Here is a 26,477-nt window from a genome sequence, read left to right as displayed (position 1 = left end):
GTTAAAACCCTATCTTGGGTCTCACTTCTAACCCTTTCAATTTAGCAATATTCAGACGGGCTCGAGCTGAGCAGTGACGAAAACGAGCCTACTTTTTATAGCACTGCATTGAGTCATGGAAGACCTTGAGCAGGTTATCAAGAAAGCGTGTGAGGATCTTGACATCCCGGGCTGTGTCTTACAAGCTGTCAATCGTGATGGTATAGCTACGCATCTGAACTCTTCCCTTCTCGCGCTTACCCATGCTAGGTTCCTTCAAGTATGCGAAGACCTTCGGTAAACGCTCCATCCAACCCGGTGGAGACCAATCTCCCTTGCAATTGAACAGCGTTATGTGGATTGCCTCATGCACCAAGCTTATGACTTCAATTTGTGCCATGCAACTTGTCGAACGTGGTCTGCTCTCCCTGGATGGACCCATCTACGACATCATCCCCGAACTCAGGGACCAGCCCGTACTCACTGGATTTGATGACACTGGTAAACCAATTGAAGTCCCACACAAGAATCCCATCTCTTTGAAATTACTCTTGACACATTCAAGCGGGCTGACCTATGACTCCATGCATCCACTTGCAGCTGGATGGCTGAAATACCACAATCTCGTCCCAGCAACGGATTCTAAACTCCTAACCCGGTTTGGCCGGTTACCCCTCGTGTTTGAACCTGGAACGAGTTGGGCCTACGGACCTGGTATCGACTATGCCGGGCTACTCGTTGAGCGTGTTTCAAAGATGTCATTACAGGATTACATGAAGAAGCACCTTTGGGAGCCGCTTGGGGTTAGGAACATGACCTTCTTCCTAGCCTCTCGTCCAGATCTGAAGGCTCACATGGCAGACATGAACAAGCGCGACCCTGAGTCCGGGAAAATCGTCTACACCAACGAAAGGCAGCCATATCAAGATGGGGAAAAGAACGAAGTGGAAGATTGCATGGGTGGACAGGGCGTTTTCTCTTCCGCTGAAGAGTACATCAAGATTCTCCAGGGCGTACTAGCTACCGACGAGAATGAGAAGATCCTAAAGAAGGAGACGGTTGAACTTTTGTTCACTCCATATCTCAGCAAGGGAGGTTCTGATACCTTGAACGCGTTCATGCAGAACGCGGAAGCCAATAATGCAATGGGTGGTATATCACAAGAAGTGAGGAAAGATTATGCGTTAGGAGGCTTGTTTTTGTGCGGCGATGCGCCTGGAGGAAAGGGAATGAAGGAGGGGACGTTGATGTGGGGTGGGGTGCCGAACCTGATCTGGGTAAGTTGCCTGTTATCCTTCATGGATTGGAAGAAAATGAGTCTCTCCTGACTGGTATTTAGTTCTGCGACCGTAAGACGGGACTTGCTGGTCTATATGCAGGCCAAGTTGTTCCACCTGGGGATGCTAAGTGTGCGGGCTTTACCCGAATGTTTGAAGATGCAATGTATGAGAGATACAAAAGCTAAAAATTCAAATGTGCGGGTCTGTTCACGGAGGAATGGGCTGGATAGGTTGCACAAAAGGTAGGATAGAGTTTCCTTGGAGGAGGTCTCGGGGGAGGAGATGGTTGACAGGATTCACAATTTAGTCACAGCTACCTATAAATTTGCTCTTGCTTGACGCTAGGATTTCTTTCCCGTGGTAGGTTCGAAACTCTAAACATTGCTCTCGTAATACATAGAGCATCAGCTTAATTGCAGTATCTAATTGTTACCCTCAATCGATTACTCAGAGGCTAGCCCTTTCCACACAGAAACGCCCCATTCACTGTTTGAATGTTAGCAATTCGTATTGATAGTGTTACTCGTAGATCTTGCTGTTGTTAGGTTCAATGGTCGCATATTCGTTATCATGCATTGCACTCTAAGTCGACGATGTTACTGGGGTATAGCATAAGTCTATATATATATTGTAAGGTGTCAGTGGACCTTGCCCACCATCATTGCCTATTAGCCTAAACTAATACCTGAGCCTTTATCGTGGTGCCCATCGCCGAGATTGTCGTGGCTCTGTTGGCCATTGGCCTATGCTGCTCTCCTCATTCGAGTCTCCATTTCCTCCATTTCCTCTTGACTGCAGTGTTCCTCGTAATTTTCGCCATCTTGACCACTGCATTAAATCGTTAAAATGGGTGTCAAAAAAAGTTCGCCGTTCACTCACTGTCTGAGGACTTTTGCACCCGGCGCATTCTTCAGCGACCACATCAGGAGCAGCATACTGTCTGGTAAATCTTTCAAATCCGGGTCATCCCTCGCTCCAAGGTCCCTCGCTATCTCCGCTAGGTCGTTTATCCTATCGGGGTCTGGAGAGGGCGTTCTTGGTGGTCCTTGGTGTTCCCGCCAAGGCTCAGGATCGTTGCGTTCGACGGCGTCCGCAATACTTCGAAGCTGGAGCATGTTTAATTCTACCAGGGGCTGGAATTGCACACCTGTCTAATTTTAGTGGTTCTGATTTAGAGAGTTGGGGAGGAACTTACTGCCTATGTGACAGTCTGACTGGTGACTTTGAAGTTGATCGCATTCCATGCACAGTAATAGCGTGCTGGATAAGATATCGCTCAAACCGAAAGGCGTCTCTTTTTTGAGAATAGGGGGGTCACAAGGAGCAACATATCCAGTGACTGAGTCGCCATCTGTTAAGTCAATAATTAGGGAAGTCGCAGTCTCCTGGCCTTTATCGCTGGCTTGTGAATTCTCCTTGGAATTTGCCAGGTCTGAAGGCGAAGTGTGGTTAGCATGAATATCGTTTATAATCATACTGAAATCTGAGGTGTTGAGTTCAGGGGCAGTGGTGCTAGCCTGCGAAGCAACTGCTTTCTTTTCTTTTTCGTTGGCCATGAAGATCGCGGTGGACTCATCGGAGTCCGAGTCAAAAATATCGTGAAGCCCCAGGGCCTGCTTCTCCTCCCCTACAGCTGGCGTGTCCATTGTGCTGCTTTGCGCCTTGATTACAAGACCAGAAGCAGGAGGTGTGCCTCTCGAATACGGACCAGCCACGCTACACCTTGGGTGTAGATAACGTACTTCTTGGACGCTGGTTTTGCTGACACTTGTCGCCCCATATCTAGTCGTCTTGTCAGTCTTCACTTCCTCATCGCTAGCCGGTCTCATAAAGATTGAAGAGACATCTTGTTGGATCATGTCTCGTCGATTGGGTGAACGATAGAGTGTACTAGCTTGACGTTGTGCCTCCTCGCTCGAACTGGAATCATAGGGTTGTGTCTGAGTCTGGTCGGAGGACGCTGAATCATTTCGATCTGGGGGAGGCTTTGAGTGAGATATGAGCGCAACGGATCGTGTTGGCGTCTTCGCAAGACTTTTACCATCTAACCCTGACCGACGACTGTGAATTTCGTGGTGCTCTATCGCACTCTGAAAGTCTGTCATATTTGTATCTGGTTGCGGTACAGTCCCATGACTAGAACTCCTAAGTGCTTGACTAGCTCGAGCCTGGACATTGCTGCTAATTACCCTAGGCTGCAGTGCCGGAGAAAGGGACACAGTGTTGGCCAATCGCAAACTCATATGTCGGTTTCTATCTGGTGAAGATTGTGTGGAGAGAATAGTCGGTGATGCTAGGGCATCGGTGCGCGATCGACTTCCTAACCTTAATTCTAGTGAGGTCAAGTGGTTCGATTTTCCGTTAGCCGAAGGCTCCGCAGAAGTCTTCTCCCAGGTGGACTGTTGCTTGCGATGCTTCCCGGTCCGAAGTTGAGATAACTTGCGCTCGCGATCAATAGGATATACAGGGACCTCTTGTTCACCTAGGTCTGGCAGTCCGAGAATCCTTCGCTCCTCCAAAATCGCCCGAAGGTGCTGCTTTGCAGTTCCCCGGCGAGCGATGCGATATGAGTCTGATTTTCCAGATATCCATCGTAGCTCTATATCGTCGTGAGAGCCCATGCCGAGCATCTCACTTAAGATGACTTCCTCGGCGCTCTGCAGTCCTTTGCAGAAAGCTCGAGCATCATCGCGACCGTCTCCTTCTGATTGGAAGCGCCAATAGCCGTTTTGAACGTGCACCTGCTCGACAACTCTAGAGAAATGATGAAATAGGGTTCTTGATGTGAGTGGTTTACCCTCTGCTGTGACCGGTCCGTGAAATACAGTGACATATTCCTCGTCTCTTACTGAGGAGGCGGGCATGGCGGACAGTGGATGAAGATAGAACGTACGCCAAATGAAAGGAAATGCTAACCAGGAACAGGTTGGCCCAGGGGATTGATAGTGGAAGGAAAATATACTTGCTCCGTTGCTGTTAACCGCAGTGAAGGTGCGACCCGCCACTTTGGGTTGGTGCTCGATTTGAGGTGAACGTTCTTTCTCTTCTTCTCCAGGTGTAACGCAGTGATTTTAGGGAGGGAAGATGGGTAATTTTTAGGTTGGACGCGTCGCGTTGCCATGACGACACCACTTGATGGTGTGACCCACTTCCACCTTACTTGCTTCCTCCCTAACTTCTTCCACCCACATGAACTTCGAGATTGGGAATGATGAAATTCCCCAAAGCCAGTTCCGGACAGCCCTCTCCAAACCTTGCGATGGCATCATGCGGGAACCCGCCGCAACACTTCTATCAAGCGGTGTGCTCATATACACACTCTCCTGATTTCTACCAACTGTTGTAGTGGTTGAGCTAGTGCCGTGGACGGATTCAAACACCTCATAGCAGAAATGGAGGAGACATTTACTCGACTAGAACATTTATCCTCCCAGGCCTGAGTGAAGTCTTCACCGAGCGTGCAACAAAACTATCGCAGCAGTCTCCTCCCTCAGAACACTTTCCCGTTCCCCTAGCGAACTCAGAGTAACCAACTCTTCATAGATCCGCTGTCTTCTTCACTTGGATCTACACTATCCAATCACTACCCCAGTATGGCTTCAAGAAACTGAAGGAAGAAAATTGTGCGATTGGTATGCTACGCAGACCAAATGGCTTCTAGAATGTGCTGAGTGTGGCTTACGATTTTGTACCAACGCTAGCATAAAGTAGCTCCAACGCATACAAAGGAGGTGTCTAAAGGATAGAAGCTGTGGGAAGCGAAGCAAGCTTGAGCGGAGTTAGTGGGTGGTAGGTTGTGATGCTTGAGGTCCTTGGGGGAGTCCGGCTATTGTCTTGGCGGATGTCCCACGAAGCTGAAACCACTCCGGCCAACCTCACCAACGGAAAAAAGAAAGAGAAAGTTGTTGGAGAGCTGGCGCTTGTTGGAGTTTGTCTTACGGATCAAGTTCCGAGTGCAAGGGCCCCATCGCCCCACATTCATTGTGGAGATGCCGCTGCTGCAAGAAGCGGGGGAGGGGTCTCTTCAACATCACGGATATCCGCGCTATCATCACTGGAGCGGCGAGTGTCTTGAATCGAAGCTCTGTAATGTCCCTAATGTCTCCAGAATCACGAGAATTTCCATTGATGTTCTTCAAGAAATGCCGGCGGCTCCAGCAGGCTGGTAAGGACCGGAAGTTGCTGGGATTGCGGGATGTTTGAGCATCATTTCCCCGCTGTAGGTCTGCTCTATGCATATGGACTTTATTACCGGTAGTGCTTGACTGCTGTGGCTTCGAGCTATAATATATTTAGAAGATTCTCCGTTTGTTTAAATCCTCTCCTAATCCAATCTGATAGCATCATCACTGCACTGCTTTCAAGTAACCTTAGCTCCGACTACCTTTGAAAGATACCTTAATTTCTCTCATCTCCTTCAAGCCACCAAAATTCTACCTATCTAGACAGCCAAAATGCCAGGCGTTCTCATTCAAGATACTCCCTTCAAGATGATTACTGTTAAAGAACTACATCCAAGCTATGCAGCAGAAGTCATCGGAGCTGACTTCATGGATATGTCGGATGAGCAATTGCGAGAGATCAAGGCCGCGATGGCCAAAGTACGTCCAATGCCCCCACTGAATTGTTTGCCGTGCGGTTACTTACACGACACAGTACGGCGTTCTAGTTTTCCGCAACACAGGAATGACGGATGATGAACACGTTGTATTCTCCTCTAAGATCGGCGAACTTGACAACGTCAAAAGATACCTCACTAGCGGTCGCAAGTTGCGCTACAAGCACTTTGAACTCTTCGATGCCGGCAATGTTGATGAGGATGGAAATCCGATCCACCCCGATGCTCCTCGATCGCACTATAATAGAGGCAACGCCTTGTTCCACGTCGACTCGTCCTTTAACCCACGCCGAGCTAGCTGGTCCCTCCTCAGAGCCGTTGAACTTCCACCACCTGGTATGGGCGGCGAGACTGAATTTGCTGATAGTAGGACTGCGTGGGATGAACTAGACGAAAGCCTAAAGAAGGAGTTGTTAGAAAAGGATTATATTGGTGCACACACACTCTTGCATTCGAGGAAGAGCGGGTCTCCGGAATACTTCAAGGACCTCGATCCCACGTCGCAACCCATGACTCGCCATAAATTGGTTCAGACACATGAGCCCTCTGGCCGTACCAATCTGTACATCGCGGCACACTGCCATCATCTTGAAACTGCAGAGGGACCTATTCCTGGAGACGAGTCCAATGCTCTGCTAAAGAAGCTGATGGACCATGTGACCCAGCCTAAGTACGTGTTGAGTGTGGATTGGTTTAATGAAAGCGATATGGTAGCTTGGGACAACACTTGCGTGATGCATAGGGCAACAGGGGGAAGTTTCGAAGGGAAGTTCAGGAGAGATATGAGGAGGACAACGGTACATGACGATAGCACAACAGCATGGGGGTTGAATGCTGGGCAAGAGGCAAGAGGTTTCAATTTGCAGAAAGTTATGGGTGAAGGGAAGGTTGAAGACATTTCTGTGTCCGCATCTGTTATGAAGGCTAGCGCATAAGCTTGGAGAGTTTTGTTGAAGTGATTCCCCCTGTAGGGGGAACTCGACGGAATGGGTTAGCTTGAGACAATTTGCATTTGTTTCTCTCGCTTCAAAATTGTTTGCAAATACTCGTATGTCATATTCTATCTTCCAACTTAACGGGAAACGCCTGTAATCTATTCCCTGTCTTCCCCAAGCTCTCTCCAATAGTGTTCAGATCGAGCCCACCTATTCCATTCCGTTATTCGTATTATGGCGGAACCGAGCTCCATCAGCTCACGCCAAGCAACTTCCAGCCCCACACATCCCGGGTTGCAAAGAGTATTTAAGAAGAGCCAAGCTTTTGTGGCTTGTTGTAGCCTTCTTCTATCTCTTGCAAACGCTTGTCCTCAACCTCATTTCATGTGCCGAAGAGATCAGCAGCAGATTCATAGCAAGCCGGGCACGAAGCTGGGGTACAGTAGTCTGCCCTAGTCAATAACTTGGGGAAGTAGACTTCCAGAAGATATTGGACGTAAACACAGTGAATTGAAGATATGATGAAACTTTGCTGTTGGGTTGGTCTGTACATTGCGTAGCTTGTGAACAGCAACCTTCTTGCCACCCGCTTAGCTATATCATATCGCAGTTGATACCTTTACACCTACAAAGTTTGTCATCTGTCAAGATGTGGTTCTTGTCCTAATGGGGATACTTGGGATTGGTGTCCATCAGCACAAGGATTCGATATGCACGGGCCACCCACCCCTCTGAGGTGAACACTCTACTTTCACGCCTTAGCTTCAGATCCATTCACATTTCTTTGTCCCCATTGTCCGTCACTTTCCGTCTGCCCCACAAGTACTCGACTCGAATGCGATGTGTAGACATTTTTTGGACTACTTTCCACATCGCAAGTCATCGTACTCCAACCTTGGCGAAAGGACGGCCAAGGCAGATCTCCAAAAACGACAGCGAATTGGACGGCTAAAGTGAGGGGTCTTTCTCCCGCAAATATGCACTAGCATGAAGAATTTGGAAGCTACCGCAGATATGGGCTAGGATGACATTCATTTATTGGAGATTCCTCCGCAAAGGCTGACCTTTCAATCTGCATTACCCTGCATATGCACCACATTTTGCATTCTCCTCATAACTTTCCGGCGTTCTGGACACCACGGGATACAGGAAAAACGCTCGGTAATGTCGTACTCCACAAAAGCGCCGCTCAAGTGGCCGTCAACCGTCTTGTGGAACATTGGGCGTTTATTAAAGCGTTCCAGCAATAGTGACCATATATACCAGTGGTGTTACCCTGCTTCACTACTCATAATACCCATAAAATTCATCCGCAATCACCACCTGCCATGGAGGGCAAGCCCGAGCAAGTTCGAATCGAAAATACCATCGAGCCCGTGGAGACGCCGAGCTCCCCTTACCTATCCCAAAAGGATGTCCCCCTTGTCCTCAAGCAGGCTCATGAAAACAACTTCCACATCCACCTAGGGTGGAGATCATGGCTTATTATCTTCTTGACATGCTTTTGGTTTGTTACTATTGTTTGTGGTGCACATGCGCGCTGGAGAAACTGACATCTCTTGTAGTCTCATGGCGCAAGTCTTCGTCGTTACGGCGGCTGGTCAAGTTCTTGCCTTTATTGTTAGAGACCTAGGAGAACCGGTATGTTTTTAACTCTGCCCTCTTTCTGCAGAATTCCGACAGAAACACTGTATGTAATATGGACCCTAGAGGCTTGGTTTCTCATGGACGACATTTTGGCCTAGATACTAAGCTTCTAAGGTATCCTTTCAAACGGGTTTTGTATAATAGCGCATGATGATATCTGGCTGATATCATTATATCTAGGAGATCTCCGGATGGATCATTCAAGGTCCTCTCCTCATGCAAAGCATCTTCTCCCCTACCGTTGGCCGTCTCTCGGACGTTTTGGATCGTAAATACATGTCGTCTATCCCTCCGCTATTCGCTTTCGCAGGAGCCGTCATTTCCGCAAAGGCTCAGAATATGTCCATGTTGATTGGAGGCTCTATTCTGATTGGCATTACGCTATCTACCGCACCCATTATCCACGCTATTCAAGCTGAAGTGTTACCTCTCAAATACCGTGCTGTCGCGAACGCCTTCTCCTTCATTGGAGCATCAGTAGGTTCAATGTGAGTACACCTCAACCTCTACAGAATATAAAACAACTAACCATTACAGTGCCGGTGGCCTTGGAGCTGGAGCTTTGACAAGCCGAAGTGCAGATGGGTGGCGTGGCGTTTTCTGGATCCAAGCCGCCCTTCATGCCGTCACTGCGCTTGGATTCCTCTTGTTCTACTGGCCAACGCCTCACCCGGATTATCCTAAGATGTCGCTAAAGGAACTAGCATGGGAGTGCGATCCATTCGGCTCCTTTTTCTTCATTAGTAGCTCTGCTTTACTCTTGCTAGCATTCGACTGGGCCGGCGGAACATACCACTGGAAAGATCCTCATGTTGCAGCCCCACTTGGGTTGGGGTGTGCGCTAATGGTTTGCTTCATATTATACGAGTGGAAAGGTCGAAAAGATGGCCTCGTCTCCCACGTTTTCTTCCAATCTGGCCCTAACTTCCCGGTTGGCGTCTTAGGATTCACGGTGGAAGGGTGGATCTTCTACAGCGCAGTCAACAGTGTGGTGCCCCAGCAGATCCTTCACCTGGGGTTTGAGCCTACGGCATGGAGAATCTCTATCCGGCAGCTCGCCTACGCCTTTCCGTCTCTCGCGACATCCTTAGCTATCTCCGCATGGGCAACGAAGAAGAGAGACCTTACACGACCTTTGTTCATCACATTTGGGCTATTCCTTGTTGGCGTAGTCTGCTACGCTACGCTCAAACCTGGGCAAAGCAAGGCGCAGATCGTGTACACTGTCATTGGTAATTACCTCACACTACTCTCACCTGTCTTTGCAAACTCTTGCTAATGTCATTCAGTCGGCATGGGTCAAGCAGGCCCTTTAACACTTCTGGTCCCTCTGGTTCAATTCACAGCCCCTCATGCTTTCCTCTCGACCGCCTCTGGCCTTGCCTGTAAGTACTCTGTGTTTCCCATTCCCTAGCCCCTAGATTTATGTACTGGATCATATATCAGCAATCTAGTGCTTCTAGAGGGGTGTATCGGATTTTTAAACACCTGCTAACATGATGCAGATTCCGGTCGCGCAATGGGTGGTGCCTTTGGTTCCGCTGTTCTCAATGCTATAATAAACAACCACCTAAACAAGAACCTCGCTCGGTCGGTCGGGTCCGCCGCGACAAAAGCCGGGCTGCCCCAATCCTCCGTTAGCAAGCTAATGAAAGCTATGGCAGCCGGCAAAGCTCAGCAGATCCAAGCTGTCCCTGGCATTAACAACGCCATTCTCCAGGCAGCAACGCATGCAAGTCAAGAGGTGTATGCGAGAGCGTATAACTTGGGTTGGTGGTCTATCTTCCCGTTCGTAGTCATTTGCATGATTGGACTGTGCTTCTTGAGAGGGGTGAAGGAGTTAATGACAGAGAAGGTGGAGGCCACGGTCGAAAAGATTAAGCAGCAGGAGAAGGGTGAGGAGAGGGCTTGAATTTAGTAGGAGGTGCAATTTCGCCGGCTGTCAAAAGCAATGAGGTAAGCGTCTATAAAGTTCTCCTCTTTTCCATGAGTTCCCCAGATGTTAAGGGTATCTTTAAGTCCTCGCGCTTGGCACTATAAATAAACCACCAATATTTAGTCTTCTTCGTACAGCTAATGTGTGATTTCCTATCCACCACTGGTTCAGATTAAGTACTTTCCATTGAGGGAGGCGCATGCTGTTAGATATCTTAGGATTAGATGACAATATCCGGCCTGATTGTGGCTAATACAATTGATAACCCACTGAATATTCGCTGCGGTAAAAAAAAAAAAGAAATTGGCAGATCTCCCTTGATTCCTAGGTTTATTGTTCGTGCCTAATGCGCTTTCCTTTTTTCACGCCTTGGGGTTCTTCAAGAACACGCCGTAATATGAGCCGCATCCATTACATGGCTCATATCGTCCCTCCAAAACTGCAACGGTGATCTCACCATATTCCATGATGGCGCCAGTATAATTCGAGGCGAGAAAGCCAGAATTGCTTGAATATAGACGGGAGAGAGAAATTGAAGGTTATTGACGGAGAATAAAATACTATGAGCTACCCGTCAAAGGGAGCAAACCTCAGTGAGCTTCTCAGCTTCCCTTTTAGCCTACCAAAGATGGTCTCAGTATCATAAACACTTTATCGAGTATGCACATAGACCTTCAATCAGAATCCACGCCGAGTCGCAGTTGAAAGCCTCGAGGTCTGGAAGGCCTAGCCTCTAGGTGCTCTCCCTTCACGTCCCACCACGGCATCCTCTTCACTCGCCACCCCAACTCTAGCAGTAACATGCTGTAAAGCCTTCTTTGCCTCTTGCTCCTCCCTGGCAGTTTTCGCCGCTGCAGCTTTCTCTTCCGCCTTCTTCAGGGCCTCGATCTGCCTCTGAGCTCCGTAGGACAGCGGTACTGCATCTTCTGCCTCTCCCCCCACGATTGTTGACATAAGGAGGTTGCCCTTGTCCTCTTCTCTTAGTTTCATGAAGGGCTTCTCGTCCTGGCGTGGCTGCTTCTTCGGCTTGGTGATTTTGCTGGGTTTGCCCTCGCGGGTCTTTCGATTAATTCGTGGCCTCTTCTTTAGAGTAACTAAAGGAGATAGACGTGTTGGAGGCGGTGGAGGTGATGTCGGGCGTGGTGCCGAGGTTGCACTCGAAAATGGTAATGGAGTGCTGAGGGCTGGTGTCATCGGGGCCAGGTTCGTGGGGAAGAGGTTGCCAATCTCAGTATTAGTGGATGTTGCGGAGTCCCAGGGCATTTCAGCCGGCCCTGGAGAGGAATAAAACAGCAGTAGTTGCTCGAGCTCGCCGGGTTTAAAGTCGGGTGCTGTTCCCATGTTTGGAAAAGAGCTGTGTCGAAGATGGTGACACGAACGAGAATTTCCAGTATGGAGGATGGCAGTGGGGAGAAAACCAAGGCGAACGACTGTTTCCTAGCGGAACCGGAATATCCTTCGGCGCAGATAACGGTGAAAGAGTGAAGTGAGCCTTTCACACCACGGAGAAGTTGCACAGCACAATGATATCATTCGATTCTAGAACTCGCCTCAAAACTGCAAAAAATCACCCTTAATTTGGCGCAGTTGTATTCCATCTAGTTGGTGAGCCCTTGGAAAGTCAAAACTTTCGAACCTTAGGAGTGAATGAGAAAGTCACGTGGGTGCAAAATCCTGACTGAGCATTAACAGCTACCACGGAGGACAAGGTGAGATATTTACCGCTTTTTTATGCATTGTGCGTCTTGGCAACACAATATATAGAACAATTACGTAGGAGGACATGATTTTGGACCAATCGCTTGTGGTACCTCTCCTAGATACCTCTAGCAGGTATGCTAACGTCAACCCGATCCGAACAACTTCCCCACAATCTACAACTCCATGCCATCCTAGGTCCCATAGGTCGCCCCAATCTTATCAACTTCGGGTAGTGCTTCCCGTCTACATGCAGCATCAATGTGCTCATCTCCTAGAGCTTGACACAATCAGCGCAAAAGAGTTAGACTCTCTTACTCGTGGACCTTAAAGAGTAGCCTTGAGTCTACTTTACCATGGAATTCGTAGAATAGTTCCTTTATCTCTTACATCTGCCATATAATGTAGAGAAACCGCATCGTTATATTAAAGCGGCAATCTTCAAGGGGAGACTGGGGAGTGTCCTTCCTAGACCTATCTTAGTAGGTAATCATGCGTTCTATTAGTGAAAAGTATTTCTTCATAGCTACATCTTCGTTAATTCAGTGACTCTCAGGTGACTCTGGAAGTCTGAAAGTCGCATACTTTTATCATGTCCGGTTTCCTCGACCACTGCACTGGCGTTAGACAAGGTGACTCCGTCAGCGCCACCAGGCACGCGAGTTGTGCTCTCCACTGCTGCCTCTCCTGTCGTTTCCAATGTACCTATCGTCTTCATTGTCTAATTGTTCAAACCAAATAACAGAGAGTAGCTGAGTGCTGTAGTGGGAGCTACCATATCCCTGGCCAAAAGATCAATTGCTATAAGCGGTGATGAACCCGTTGAGGTTATGAGGTTCATGTTTGCTTGGCCAAACCCTTTAATCCTCAATGATGCTCCACGGTGCATTCTATTATGCCCAATGTCGGTAATTCTACAATATTTCTTTGGATTCCCCACCTAGAACCGTTCCATTTCGAGAGGTATGTTCTGATCCTGCAAATGCTCTTCTGGATGGCACGTCTCCATCTCCTTCATCAAACCTGTAGCCAGAGTCCGCTTCAATACCAACGACCATGCCAAGTTAGGCTAGTGAACATTTTTTTGAATCTTGCCCTTATTATCTTGCCATCATTACCTATTAACTCAAAGTGTTGCTGACGAGTTCGATAGGGTGCTAAGATCCCACTCACCAAATTAGCGGGATTGAGTCAGGAGGTCGTCCTAGGATCTCAAGCCGTCCTTTCATACCACCACCGTCCATACTTCTCCAGCTTCCATTTCCGTGAGTCCCCCGGCTTCCCAATGCGACTTGTAAGCGAGAGGAAGGAAGCCCAAATTATGCCAACCACGGACGCTTTCAGATCTCCCAGGGCCTCCGGGCCCCCTACCTTTTAATTCTCGTGTCTATAATTGTTTGGAGGCCTGTGTTCTACTGATCCCGGGTCCCTAAATGTAGGTTAATGTCAGGGCGGACCCGAACAATCGACTATGTGTTGATCCGAGCTATATCAACACTGAAGTTCCACCACCTACTAGATTAAAATACAAGCCTTATACTCATGTACTGGAAGCTATGTTAGTGGTGATCTTAGCTTAAGGGTACAGCGATCTAGGAGGAGGTTAAGCTCTTGATGAATCGTCAAAATGTTATAGGCGTCTAGGAATCTGCGTTGATCGTAGTAGCCTGAGTACGGGGTATTTTCAGATTGTGCTCTTTACTTGCAGCTAATCTCTATCCTTTACTAGTACATCTTGTTATGTAGCTTAAAATTACACGTATCCCTCGTAAACTTCCATACATGTCTTGCTATAATATGAAGTGACGCAAAATATGACAAGTTCCAATCATAATGCTACGTAGAGTTACGAAACTACGAAACGATATAAATAATGGCCAATGATTAGAGTAAATTCCAACCAAAAAAATATTAAGCATGTGGGATTGCAGAGGGATAAAGATACAGGGCTTCCAACGGGCCGTACTATGGCCCGTACAAAGTGAACCGTAACGGTCACGTGTTCAGTACGAACGTACCGAGTTCGTGAGCTGTACCGTATGTTTAATGATGCCCTAGGTACAGTACGGAGTACAGATTGTATTACTGTTTTAGGAAGTTTGTATAGGGGTTATAGAGGGGTAGAAGGGCTCTAGCAAGCAGAAGGCCTACAGGGAGCGTTTAGGGGGGCTTCTAGGGCTCTAATTAGCTAAAATTTTTATAAGGACGCTTAAATCTCTTTCTAAAGGATTTAATCTATGTACCTGCAGTGTGTTGTCTTAAAAATGCCTATTACAGACTAATTTCTATACAGAGTTATCTATCTACGCCTCTTACTACTTTATAAGCCTTATATAGTTAATTAGATCCCTCTATTATTAGTCTTATAAGTTGTGAAAGTTAAAGCCCTCTACACTACGTCTTCTACTTTATCCTACAATAGTACACTGTCTATAGCTAAAGATTAATTGCAGCAGTCCCTAGAGGACTGCAATCACGTTGCGAGGCAATATGTACGCTGTTAAAGGTGTAGGCTTATAGCGCAGATATAACGCTCCTAGAGGAGCAGGGCAAGGTACTCTGCTTCTAACTCTACTATTAGTGTTATAAGTAGACCTATCTACTCTTATTACTAAAAAGAACTAGTTATTTTATAGTTAATTAAACCTTAATTTTATGTCTTTAAAGACCTATAGTCTAAGCTGTTTTAACTAGAGTACAGCGTACTTTAATTAAATTATACTACTTGTACAGATCACGTGAGCTGTAACAGTTACAATACGTACACTTACCTCTCCTCCTCCCTATCGTACGAACGTACACAAAATCTCACCGGTGAAGGCCTCAAAATCGCCCAATCGTACAGTACTACGCCTCGCTGAAAGTCCTGTAAAGATAAGCTCTTCGAAAATTACGTCAAGAGCTTCTTCTCTTCACCCTGAACTTTCGACTAGTCTAGCCCATTCTTCCATTCGCCCTTCACAATATATTAGTGCTTTAAAACTCTAGTTACACTCATTATATTATAAATGTCCAAATGTTAACGCCAGCCCGGCAAACCCCTACAAGCTCTTCGTCAAGAGCATGGCTGAAGACTACACAGAAGATGGGGCATCAACCTTCTCGTGAAGCTTTTCACCTTCCACGATGAACGAGAGGTTAAACGTGAATCTCTCTCAATCTTCATGAACAGCCTCGAGGTATTCCCCCCACCACCATAACATCTTCTCCTAATAGTGTAGAAAGAAATGTGACCCTACTCTGAACGAACGGTCCCGAAAAGCCGTACTCCGCTTCATGACCACAGGAGACGATCCGTTCTCTGACCCTGTAACTATCTTCATCCTCGAGGTCGCGGAAATCATTTCCGCCTACCCTGGCGCAGAAAATCTCGTGGAGGAATGGAAGATGTGGCCGACTGGCTTGCGCCAGTCAGGAACGAGCCCCATGCACCTGACTTGAGGGCAAATGGCGGGACCGGCCGGACAGGATAGGATTTTCTCAGACGTACACTAAACAGGAGAAATTTGGTCAGGGCGATAAAGAGAAGATCAAGGAGTTTGAGGATCTAAGGCGGGCAGGCTTTATACCGGCGTTCGAAAAGTACGGCCTAAATAATCAGTCCACACTTAGACATGTATACTCTGCCCCAGAGGCGTTGAAGGATATCTTGAGGAAGGGGGCTCCAGAACTGTTGAAGGAGTGGGAAGAACCGGAGGAGAACAGAATGCATGAGTTCGAAGAAAGTTTGAAGAAAGGATCAGCATGGAAAGTGGAGAATTGATAGTGCCTTAGTTAGTATACCCATGCGCTCTCCCTGCGAGACCGTCACTAGGTTCCCATTTCTAGCATCATGACCGTTATTTTCTAAAATATCACTACCGGTAATTTTGCTCTATCTTCTCACCTAAAGATCCCCCCTCCTCGCAGCGCCCAGAATAAGCGGACTCCCTCATGTTGTGTATTTGAAATTTGGGTGTCGATATCCGAGCATCTTTTCATCCTCCTTTTCGAGTCGATAGCTGCGCTCACCGGTCTCTCGCTTACGATTCTCCCACTTACAATACACGATATTCAAAGTTGAGAGCACTAAAGAGAAACAAAGCATGCCAATGTTGATTGCATGTCCAGTAGTATACCTAGGCCTGAACATTCATTAGCATTCTCATATGGGCGGTAGAAATGCAGTTTGCTTACCCATCTTTTTGCAGATAAGTGAAGGTGGCAATGAACGCGGCCATATTCGCAATCATAATTTGAAACCCCATTCCAGTTGCTCGGACATAATGCGGTGCAAGATTATTCGAAAGCCAGCCCATAACGAGAGGAGAACAGGGGAAGATTCCAGCAGCAACGAGAAACGTGCCTCCGTATTGAGTCAGAGTATGTTTTGATGCAATTAACATGATATACCCAATAATTGCAATCGAGCATCCAACCAACATGAGAGGACCCCTAACGCGTAACTTATCCGAGTACCACCCCGTCAATAGGACCATGCAGAAGGCACCCATATTGGGGGGAACAGTGAGAAGTTGTGCTTTGACGGCGGTATACCCAAGGGATTTAATGATAGTTGGGAGGAAAAGCGAGTAGGAGTATATGGGCGTGATGATGGCGAAGAAATTGAGGGATAAGGCGATGGTGTTGACATTTAGAAGTGCACGTCGGACCCAATACCAGGAGAACTTTTCGTGGTTGACGTCTGAGGTTGGATTGGATCCGTGGGCATCAATCCGCATACGTGCAAGACAGGCGGAGTGCTGTTCCGGGCTAAGGAATTTAATATCCGATGGCGTGTGCGGCAGCATGAAGAGCACAATGATACCAAAAGCGATGGTAATGGCCCCTTCTACAAAGAAAATGAAGGGCTTGTGGAAGTCAGCATTCAAGCTAAAATCACCAGGAACTGGCATACATACCCATCCAACATATCTACCAGAACTTATTTGTGCGAGCCCAGTCGCGAGGAGCCCGCCAAATGCTCCACTCAGAGGCGCCGCGCAGTAGAAGAGTGTGATACGGTACAGCATCTGATGTCGTGGATAGAACATTGCGAGGTATACAATCATTCCTCCCAATAACCCTCCTTCCGTAAACCCAAGGAAGAATCTTGCGACCAGGAGCCCTGCGTAGCTCTTCACAAATCCGGTACACATGGAAACAATTCCCCAGGCAATCAAGAGCGTTGGTAAATAGTAGCCTGCTCCAAAATACTTGATGACCAGATTGCTCGGAATGTCATAACAGATGTACGGCACATAGAAAACGGCGAGGGCGATGTTGAACTTGTTCGCGTCCAGGTGCAGGTCTTTGGCGAGCCCATCGATTCGCGCATTACCGATGTTGCTTCGGTCGATGAAGGCCAATAGCCAGAGGCCAAAGAGCCATGGCATCACATGGATATCGAGCTTGCGTGTGATGCGCTTCTCGAGGTCCGCTGGGATCTCTGTTGTGTCTTCCCACGTCGTTTTCACTTTCTCGAGATCTAGAACATGGGAAATGGGGGAAAGATCCACCTCTTTCTTCTCGTCCGTGGTGGACATTTGGAGATCTGGGACGCTATTTAATATGAAAGATGTATGGATGATTCGGGAAGCCCAAGAAAAGATGTGAACAATAAGAGGGAATTGAGTGTAGCAGCGGTGATGCTGTTAAGGAAAGAAAGGCGGACGAGATAAACGACATCTTCCCGACCTGCTCACCGAACTACCGAAAAATGCCAGAAGATAGTACCCTGGCATACGACACGGGGCGATCCCTAGGGTTAGCATTTCCCCGCAACGATCGAACCATAAAGCATCAGCATGAACGAGCGGGATCCGTTTTGCTCTTAGGCCCTGCCGCTATGTAAATATTCTGGCGGTGATGACTGCATGAATGTTGGCCTGTACGTGTCAAGTGAGCAGAGAAACATGCACGTGACTGACAAATACATTTCAGCGGATGAACCTCGGGATCATTGTCTGCTTTGTATGAGGGGCGAATTGAGTTTAACATAGCTAGCTAATATAGAGTAATTCAGCAGACTTTGTACATGGAGAGCGGTGGTTGAGCGGCTTGAGACTTTGCATGATGACTATCCTGACAAAAAAGGTTTCCATCCCTCAAAATCAAAGCATCATCACTTAACTCACGCACTATGCCTCAGCCGGCTACGTGATAGGGCCCCTTTGCACAGTTGACTTCCCTTTCTCAGTGCACATCTAATCGTTAGCTCACCCTTCACCCCATCAACAGTCCAACAAGCCTTCACCCTCGGGCCGTTGTGACGCACAGACCCTGTGGCGGGTTCGGTAAGCCGTTCTTGGAAAGCTTACTTTAATATCCACTGATTCAACGCTGACCTCCACCAGCTTTATGCTTGCCAACCGGTCCCCAGTAGTTTCACCATGAAGCTAACAGAAGATGACCTCTACCGCGCCTCGACTCAGTTTAAGCACTGGTCCTTCACTCCCTCCCAGCTTGCCGCTCAACGCCAGAAAACCAACATCCAAGCCTCTGAGCGCGTGAAGGCTGCCGTCGCGCGCCAACGAGCTCAACGCGCGAAACACTTCGATACTGCCAGCGCAAGCGAGAGTGAGAGGAATGGGACGCCGGTGCCTACGGATAGGCAGGTAGACTGTTTGACAGTGGCGGAGGAGAAGAAGCTCGTGGACACATTTTGCGAGAAGGCTATTGACTTGGGTGGCTTCTTCAAGTTTCCCATTGAAGTCACGGTGCATCTCACCATCCCCTATCCCCAAAATGAGAAGGGTGCATCTGCTAACAGGCATGGGATAGGCAACAGGCATCCAATTCCTACGCCGCTTCTACCTCTTCAACTCCCCCATGACGTACGAGCCCCAGACCATCTCCCGAAGCGCAATGTTCGTTGCCAACAAGACAGAAGGCCATCACCTCACCCTCGAGAAATACGCCGCCGGCTTTCCGAAAGCCACAACAGAGCAAGTTCTCGCGCCCGAATATCTCATCGTGCAAGCTCTTCGCTTCAACTTCGACATCCGGCATCCATTCCGCGCGCTGAAAGGAGGACACCTGGACATGATAGAGATGGCTCGAGGCAATATCACACCACTCCCAAGCAATCCGGAACCCGCCTTGGACATCCATTCCTCTATGCTCAAACTCCCACGCAAGCCTAATGGCCCCGAAACAAATATGACAGTCAACGACCTCGAAAAGCGCATAACCGACGCCTACAGCCATGCCTCTCACATCCTGAAGACTGCCGCCCTCTTAACTGACGCATACTTTCTCTACACCCCATCCCAAATTTGGCTCTCCGCGCACCTCCTCGCCGACGAACCCCTCACCCTCTTCTACCTCTCCGCAAAACTCCCGTCATCCTCTCCCAACTACCCTAAAATTCTCGCGACACTGCGGTCATGTGCAGATCTTCTATCCTCCCACCACTCCTTCAGCTCCCCGACCACAACTCCCGCGGAAAAACAAGCCCGGGACAAGAAAGAGAAGGAAGAAGTGCAAGCCCTGATCAAGAAACTGCGGCATTGTAGGGACCCGGACAAAATGGACTTGGTCAAATTGAATCAAGCACAGAAACGGGACGCGGTAGATGCAGGTGGTCTGGAGGAGAGTAAGGCGAAGAGGAGGAAGTTGGAGCGAGAGGGGTATCAGAAAGAGGCGGATGATTTTTGGGGGCCGGAGTTGCCGAGGAGAGAGAACGGTGCCAAGGCGGGATGAGTGGGAGGGGGGGAAGAGATTTGGGTTTTTGTGGGTTGGTGGATTCTTTGCATGGCATGGCGTTTGAGAATTGCATAGATGGCGTGGGATAAGGCTAGATTCTGCAAGGCCTAGTATGTGCATGGGCTTAAGAATGTACTAGATATATTGAAATTTCACTTTTATCATCCTAATGCAACAAGTCCACAAAGCAGCATTTATCTAAATCATGGCCCTTCTCCGACTGCAGGACCACAAATGCAGTTGATCAATCAAGCAAACGCCCGAGAACCCGAGCCGCGATGGCAGCCGTGAACGAAGGACTAAAAGATTAGATGATTGGGTCGGGTTAGAGGAATATAGGAAGCGAAAAGGCAGCCAACTGAGTGACCGACTCTTAGAAGTTCTTCGATATAGTCAGACTAGTGAATATATGTCACCGCAAGACCCGATTTTAGGCTGCAGGGGTAAAAGCACTCGCTTCACCCGAGAACAGCTTGCGAGAGAGTTGAGGTATACAATTTAAGCACGTTTCCCCTCAGATAGACTGGGATTCGGGCTTTCACGTTCTCGTCACCTGCTTAACGACGCGACGTCCTGAAGTCTGAGGTTGGAGATGAAGACATCCTGTGTAGGGGTCTCTTCCTAAACGCACTGGCTCTTTGGTTCCCTCACAAAGGGGCTGGTTCAAATTGATAAACTATCTATTCTCCTATCTATCCACATTTATGTTTAGGCGGTATTATAGATACCTAAGGTCCTAAATACAGAATAGATAGGTTTAATACCCCGAACCAAAATCCTGTAAGTGCGCAAAAGGATAGTAAAGCTTAATACTTTTTATACATGCCGTTCTCTAACAAGCACCTTTTTGCTATACTATTTTTGGATATTGCCTCTTAACAACGGCTAAAAAGCCTTGGCAGGGTTCTGAAAAGCAATCAGACGCACAGGAGGGGGTTGGTTTAAAGAGAGGATCGTTACGGCGCCAAGCTATATTGCACGCGTAGAACGTAGAAGTAGAGAATAAGACTCTGTATTTCTAGTAAGCATGTTACAATAGCTACACTGCATAGATTCAATCGCATGCCTGTGAGTTCACCGCAGGTTTAGATATAGCCTGCAGTGGATAGATCGTAAGAGAAAGAAACGCAATCCATACCCATATATCCCAGAAAATTGTAATGAGGTGAAAGCACGACACCTGAGAAGGGACTACGGAATCTAACCCTGCCTCATCGTTCCGCCATTGTGCCCATCCTTTGAAGTGTGAGACATGGGTGCTGTCGGTGCTACTCCCGTGCCATTTCCATTTACGATCCGGCTCAAGGAGGCTAGGTTCCCTGATCCGCCACTGTTTTCCGTATTCTTCTTGTGCGAGGTCAGGGGCAGGACGCCTAACTGTGACGGGCCTGCTTGAGCCCGAGCATTACGCTGCTGTCCATAAGTACTGTCCTTCTCCTGGCCACGTCGAGGTGCTGTCGGTGCTACTGGTGTGTTTGGTAGAATAGTATCACCGAAGGTTATAGCTAGCCCATGACTACGAGTTGTCACATCCTGGCTCTTGTTCGCTTTGCGTTCTACCGACACCGGATATCGACCGTTGGAGAGGGTGTCACGAGGATCCATACCGGGAAGACGAGGGCCATCTGGCTTGAAGAGACTATGTGGTGATTTAGACAGGCTTTTCTCAGCGGCTGCCTCGACATTCTTGTTGGCTTCGTGGTGCTGAGTGATTGCAGACCGAACGGTATCGAGAACACTTTGAGGAATCTGGTTTCTTTCGCGAGAAACGTTTGATTTGGAAGTTTCCTGAGGCTGCCCCTGGAAATCCAATCCCTGTTTAGCGTTTTCAGCATCCTTACACGATCTCTCCTGATGTCCACTGGGCTCCTCTGACACGAAAAGTCGGCGATGTTCCTCCGATGTAGACCCATTCGAACGCGACTCAGACGCCTCCTTGCTCCCATTGACAGCAGACCCGTTCTGCGCCAGTGTCTTATTCTGCTGGGACTCAGTCTTGAATGCCGTTTTCCCGTAGCTCTTTTCAAATTCGTGGAAGACGGACTTCAGTTCGGTCATCGCCTTGTGAAGGTCGGGAAAGTTGGTGCCAATGTGCTCGTACACCGACACAGCATTCCAGGCCGCCATCATTACATCCTCGAAGTTAGGGAACGCCGTTTTCACTATAATATTAAAGAACTGAGTCTTGAAATCTTTAGGAATCCGGTCGAAGATCTCACTCTTTGCCGAAGCGGGGATTAAATCAAGACTGACTTTCATGCGTTTGTTGGATGGATGTCGGGGAATAGGCTCGCCATCCTTCCGTTTGCGACCACTTAGACCTGTCGCTCAATTAGTCGACGCATATGCAGGTGTATCGGAAGAGTTTGTCCCCACCGTTCGTTCCATGATCATCGAAATCTCCATATTCTGAGTACAGGTTCGAAGGTACCTGTAAGGAGAAATAGTTAGCAAAGCCCAAGACCAATAGGGACAACAATATGCTGTTTTGGTATTTGCCTATACTCCCCCAGACTTAGGGCCGGAGGAAGAATAGCAATAATGCACTTTGCCATTCATGGAACGTCGTACCGGTTGCTTGAGCAGACTATGGGCGTAGGCGCGCACAGCGTTGATGTTGTCTTTCCGCATCGCAATCTCCTGATGTTTCGCTTTCCATACCTTATAGAGGTTGCTCACCACGAATTGGGCAACTGGAATGGTCAAGGAGTTATTGTCGTCTCTTGGCAATTGCTCGGACTGCTGTATGTGGGCTTTACCATTCTCCACATTAGCCTTGACACGGCGGATCGTGTGATCTTTCTCAAAGAAAACATTGCCGAAATCATATATCATTCCCTCTTCCTTGATTGAGACTTCAGCAAGAGGTGGTTGGATTTCTCCCTTGACGTATTGATATTTTGGAGGTTCAGGATCAGATACTCCTTCGATAAAGGTATTCAAGTGGTCTACGTGGAAATTCTGGAGGTCCTCCGAGATATGCTGGGCGCGAATTTGAGATCGGTTAAGGTGGGAGGTGTCCATAGTGAAGATAATGATGATCAAGAACAGATTTCTCGGTGGGGTGCAATGAGAGTAATAGTAGAAGAACCGGTGGCCAATAGATGGTAATGTGAAGGATGACTGCACCCAGTAAAGATGTTTGTTCACCTACACGGGTATCCGGGATGCCTGGAAGGAAGCCTGTTTCCTGTGGATAAGGAACGCCGACGTGAAGGTGTAGCTTAGGTCTTCTTGGAAGAAGGAAGGCAGGCCTGGAGTAAAGTCAGACAAGAAGAGAGGATACGGTGGAGAGGGAAGAGGAGAGGAAGAAGGGGGAGTGATGGAGGTGGACGGAGGCTTAATATAGTTAAAGTCTGCTGGTAAAGGTAGCCAACTACTTCAACAACGTTTGAATTGCGGTGAGGATCAATCTACTCCTCGATCTGGCTGTAAGGTATACCGAAAGACAGAGGTCGACTGGCTTCACTGAAAGAGGAGAAAGAAGTTGGCCCTGAAGCTAGCTGAGGGGGATCCCGGGGTCTGCAAGTACTCAGAGCGTCTGATAAGGGTGCAGTGTGCTTCGACGGGACACGCTGCCGTGAAGGTGAGTTCGTCTCCTCAGCTAGAAGCCTAAGGGTAAAGAGAGCCGAAATTAAGAGATATGTAAGTACATGTTGAATCATCTAGTATTGAATTAAGAGAATCACTAAGTGGTGCTGCATGATCGTGAAGCTTAAGCCTGAAACTGAGAGAAGAAAAATATGAGTGTAATCATCGAGTTCATCGTGACAACCTAGATAAAGGTCAAGGTGCATAGAAAATGACAGAGTTTCAAAAGTGGGCTCGGGAGCGAAAGCATGACATGGACGAAGGATAACCACCGGTTTAAAGAATCATACACCCAAAGTCCATCACTGTGGTTCGAATAACCCCCTGCGCCGAATCAGAACCATTGTTCAGGCACTTCTAATCTCCGCCCAGCGGTGTGTAAAGCTGCACTTAGTTTAATGTTCTTCAGATGTGTCTCCTAAAATTCGCCTCTAGGCAGAAAATTACAACAGTTTTAGGCGTGTTGTCGATCTATTGTGTGCAAAAATCGGGAAATTTCTTGGCGTTCCTCGGATCTTTTTTTCCCCCACCAAAATTGTATAGGAGATCAGAATCTTAATAGAATTCCTAATATATCAACAAATAACAATTAGATCAGCCCTAGGTAGGTTAAAGCCTTTAGTTTGTATAGAAAAGCGCCTATACTAACTTTTTTAGGAGTAACAACGCGTTTGTTCGCGATGTATCGCGCTTATGGCGTCTCCATCCTTTCTGGCCGGCCCTAATCACCCTAATATCTCAAACTAAGCACCTAAGGGCTTAATAATCGCGTTTGTATAAACATCTGTTAGTTTCTCCTGCTTAGATGGCCTAGAACTGCAATTACTAATTATAAAGGTTGTTCTCTCTATGCAGTTCACAATGTAGAGAACAATCTTAAGGCTTATAGCAGCGTCTGTAAGCCACCCACCATGAAGCTTAGGAGACCTTCTAAAATCAGCAATAAAGATGGCGAAGCTCTGTTTAAGGAGTTAATCCGCAGCAGATGGAGATACCAGGACAAACAAGCCTATTAGCTATAGATGGAAAGAGGCGTGAAGGTTAATAGATCCACAATCTCCTGTTACCTCGCCTAGCATAGATAGAGCAGGCGTACCTTACGGCCTTTCTTGCAGGCTTGTAATAAGGAGCTTTAAGAGCTCTACTGTTACTCTCTCTATTAGTTTACACAGGACAATTTAGTGTTTCTTAACAAGTCCATCTTCAACAAGAAAACTAGCTGGCGGCACAAGGCTTATAGGCCTGTGGGCCATAAAAGTCGATATACTTAGGATATAAGGCGCAGGAAGACGTGGGCCATCCTCCCGGCCTATACAGTAAACGGATACCTGCCTTGTACAGGGATAAAGGAAGGATATTTCAATCATAAAGAGTTTGTTGATTGGATCAAGCAGCGCCTCCTCCCTTCGCTTCAAGCAACCTACAGGACCCGGCCTATGGTTATAGTCCTCGATAACGTCTCAATCCATCAGAATGAAGCTGTTACAACTATCCTTGAGGCTACTAGCAGTCTCCTTGCGCTTGCTTAACAGGCCCTGTGCCCTCGCACGCGTAGAATAGGCTGGTGGGTCGCTACTAAGGTCAATTTGACGCGTCTGGGTAGCTGGGGCTGCTCTGGCCTTCTGTTTTAGGCCCATCGTTGTCCTGTTACTCCAAAAATTGAGCTAAGAGCAGTATCTCTATATAAAGTTAAGGCTTTAACTTACTAACAATATTTAAGAAGGATTTGTTAATATATTAGGAATTCTATTAAGATTGTGATCTCCCATGCAATTTTGGTGAGGAAAAAAAAGATCCGAGGAACGCCAAGAAATTTCCCGATTTTTGCACATAATAGATCATTCTGTCCGTAGTGTTAGAGGCTAGGACAGCTGTGCACCCTGCTACACCAGGATTATCTAGATATTTTTGCGCTTCAGAGCAACCAGACGGTAGCCCATTCAGTCAAGAAGACAAAAACTGAGCTTTCAGGAGGTGCAGCCTACTCTAACATGCTTCATCCGCAGATACAGGCAGTATCTCGTGCTTTGACGAGAGGACCAAGCCCGCTTACCTAATGGCGCACTGTATACTTAGCGGTCTGCATTGTACACCTGCGATATGCCAAAAAAGCTGGGGCTGTGGCGCATGCTTTTAGATACTTCTCCCTATGCTTACTGTGCAGTCATCTGCTGGTTATTCTTGGATCACGTCGTGTGTGGTCGTCATCGCCCTTTACTTGATTCCTCTCTATCACCACGACCCCTGAAATGGATCCAGCCAGCCCAGCGCTGGCGCAAGCTCTGCTTGCATGATACATAAGCCGGGGATGATCAGAACAGACGGAATCTGAAATTTTTCTTATGGCCCTAACTCTAGTCTTTAACAATCATTTCCTCTCTGTTTCATGAGTTCTTGAGCTTCGCAGTCGCTAATATTACGTTCTTATCTCTCCAAGAACGGCGGAAGTATTACTGCAGCAACTCAACTATGTCTTTATGCCCGTTCTGTGCAGCCCACATCAACGGCGTCGATCCGTCGTTGTTCTTTGCGTCAACATCGACTTTGTCAGTGCCTAGCAGCAGCTCGACTATGTCTTTATGTCCCTTCTGTGCGGCACACATCAGCGGCGTCGATCCGTCGTTGTTCTTTGCGTTAATATCGATCTTGTCAGTGCCTAGCAGCAGCTCGACTATGTCTTTATGTCCGTTCTGTGCGGCCCACATCAGCGGCGTCGATCCGTAGTTGTTCTTTGCGTCAACATCGACCTTGTCAGTGCCTAGCAGCAGCTCGACTATGTCATTATGTCCGTTCTGTGCAGCCCACATCAGCGGCGTCGATCCGTCGTTATTCTTTGCGTCAATATCGACTTTGTCAGTGCCTAGCAGCAGCTCGACTATGTCTTTATGTCCGTTCTGTGCGGCCCACATCAGCGGCGTCAATCCGTAGTTATTCTTTGCGTCAACATCGACCTTGTCAGTGCCTAGCAGCAGCTCGACTGTGTCTTTATGTCCGTTCTGTGCAGCCCACATCAGCGGCGTCGATCCGCAGTTGTCCTTTGCGTCAACATCGACTTTGTCAGTGCCTAGCAGCAGCTCGACTATGTCTTTATGTCCGTTCTGTGCGGC

General features: G+C 47.8%; 10 protein-coding genes across 10 annotated transcripts; 6 read left to right on the top strand and 4 right to left on the bottom strand.

The window, feature by feature from the left end:
• Positions 1-4: 4 nt before the first annotated feature.
• Positions 5-1,533, top strand: BDR25DRAFT_255718 (beta-lactamase/transpeptidase-like protein). The gene is made up of 3 exons (XM_033686370.1): positions 5-200; positions 250-1,256; positions 1,319-1,533. The coding sequence occupies exons 1-3, from the start codon at positions 116-118 to the stop codon at positions 1,442-1,444; spliced, it is 1,218 nt and encodes a 405-aa protein (XP_033550935.1). The 5' UTR covers positions 5-115; the 3' UTR covers positions 1,445-1,533.
• A 469-nt stretch (positions 1,534-2,002) lies between these two features.
• On the bottom strand, positions 2,003-4,123 carry BDR25DRAFT_385563 (uncharacterized protein; the record flags this gene model as incomplete). Its single annotated transcript, XM_033697946.1, has 3 exons — positions 2,003-2,087; positions 2,139-2,406; positions 2,455-4,123. The coding sequence occupies 3 exons, from the start codon at positions 4,121-4,123 to the stop codon at positions 2,003-2,005; spliced, it is 2,022 nt and encodes a 673-aa protein (XP_033550934.1).
• A 1,590-nt stretch (positions 4,124-5,713) lies between these two features.
• Positions 5,714-6,812, top strand: BDR25DRAFT_280818 (taurine catabolism dioxygenase; the record flags this gene model as incomplete). Its single annotated transcript, XM_033687843.1, has 2 exons — positions 5,714-5,860; positions 5,916-6,812. The coding sequence occupies 2 exons, from the start codon at positions 5,714-5,716 to the stop codon at positions 6,810-6,812; spliced, it is 1,044 nt and encodes a 347-aa protein (XP_033550933.1).
• A 1,328-nt stretch (positions 6,813-8,140) lies between these two features.
• BDR25DRAFT_385554 (MFS general substrate transporter) lies at positions 8,141-10,371 on the top strand (the record flags this gene model as incomplete). The annotated part of the gene is made up of 7 exons (XM_033697945.1): positions 8,141-8,319; positions 8,378-8,453; positions 8,485-8,502; positions 8,640-8,947; positions 8,997-9,691; positions 9,749-9,844; positions 9,965-10,371. The coding sequence occupies 7 exons, from the start codon at positions 8,141-8,143 to the stop codon at positions 10,369-10,371; spliced, it is 1,779 nt and encodes a 592-aa protein (XP_033550932.1).
• A 244-nt stretch (positions 10,372-10,615) lies between these two features.
• On the bottom strand, positions 10,616-12,132 carry BDR25DRAFT_351634 (uncharacterized protein; the record flags this gene model as incomplete). Its single annotated transcript, XM_033694884.1, has 10 exons — positions 10,616-10,664; positions 10,762-10,902; positions 10,967-11,044; positions 11,085-11,128; positions 11,155-11,749; positions 11,775-11,887; positions 11,918-11,934; positions 11,967-12,022; positions 12,056-12,087; positions 12,118-12,132. 10 exons carry the CDS (start codon positions 12,130-12,132, stop codon positions 10,616-10,618), a joined length of 1,140 nt encoding a protein of 379 aa, XP_033550931.1.
• Positions 12,133-16,024: 3,892 nt separating this feature from the next.
• On the bottom strand, positions 16,025-18,072 carry BDR25DRAFT_332286 (MFS general substrate transporter; the record flags this gene model as incomplete). The annotated part of the gene is made up of 4 exons (XM_033692736.1): positions 16,025-16,217; positions 16,270-16,943; positions 16,995-17,512; positions 18,003-18,072. 4 exons carry the CDS (start codon positions 18,070-18,072, stop codon positions 16,025-16,027), a joined length of 1,455 nt encoding a protein of 484 aa, XP_033550930.1.
• Positions 18,073-18,425: 353 nt separating this feature from the next.
• On the top strand, positions 18,426-19,946 carry BDR25DRAFT_255709 (cyclin-like protein). Its single transcript, XM_033686369.1, has 2 exons — positions 18,426-18,791; positions 18,856-19,946. The coding sequence occupies exons 1-2, from the start codon at positions 18,465-18,467 to the stop codon at positions 19,774-19,776; spliced, it is 1,248 nt and encodes a 415-aa protein (XP_033550929.1). The 5' UTR covers positions 18,426-18,464; the 3' UTR covers positions 19,777-19,946.
• Positions 19,947-20,979: 1,033 nt separating this feature from the next.
• Positions 20,980-23,163, bottom strand: BDR25DRAFT_385548 (uncharacterized protein; the record flags this gene model as incomplete). Its single annotated transcript, XM_033697944.1, has 3 exons — positions 22,351-23,163; positions 22,156-22,210; positions 20,980-22,100 (listed from the first exon to the last, which is right to left on the bottom strand). Exons 1-3 carry the CDS (start codon positions 22,801-22,803, stop codon positions 20,980-20,982), a joined length of 1,629 nt encoding a protein of 542 aa, XP_033550928.1. The 5' UTR covers positions 22,804-23,163.
• Positions 23,164-23,618: 455 nt separating this feature from the next.
• BDR25DRAFT_351629 (uncharacterized protein) lies at positions 23,619-23,929 on the top strand (the record flags this gene model as incomplete). Its single annotated transcript, XM_033694883.1, has 3 exons — positions 23,619-23,677; positions 23,709-23,744; positions 23,806-23,929. The coding sequence occupies 3 exons, from the start codon at positions 23,619-23,621 to the stop codon at positions 23,927-23,929; spliced, it is 219 nt and encodes a 72-aa protein (XP_033550927.1).
• Positions 23,930-24,644: 715 nt separating this feature from the next.
• On the top strand, positions 24,645-24,854 carry BDR25DRAFT_199518 (uncharacterized protein; the record flags this gene model as incomplete). Its single annotated transcript, XM_033684373.1, has 1 exon — positions 24,645-24,854. A coding segment is annotated over one exon (210 nt), but the record flags the coding sequence as incomplete, so codon positions are not given.
• Positions 24,855-26,477: the final 1,623 nt, after the last annotated feature.

Source organism: Lindgomyces ingoldianus (assembly GCF_010093535.1).
Source record: "Lindgomyces ingoldianus strain ATCC 200398 unplaced genomic scaffold BDR25scaffold_7, whole genome shotgun sequence".
NCBI classification, from domain to species: Eukaryota; Fungi; Ascomycota; class Dothideomycetes; order Pleosporales; family Lindgomycetaceae; genus Lindgomyces; species Lindgomyces ingoldianus.
Note: the sequence above shows the minus strand (reverse complement) of the source record. Positions and strands in the feature narration are given on the sequence as shown.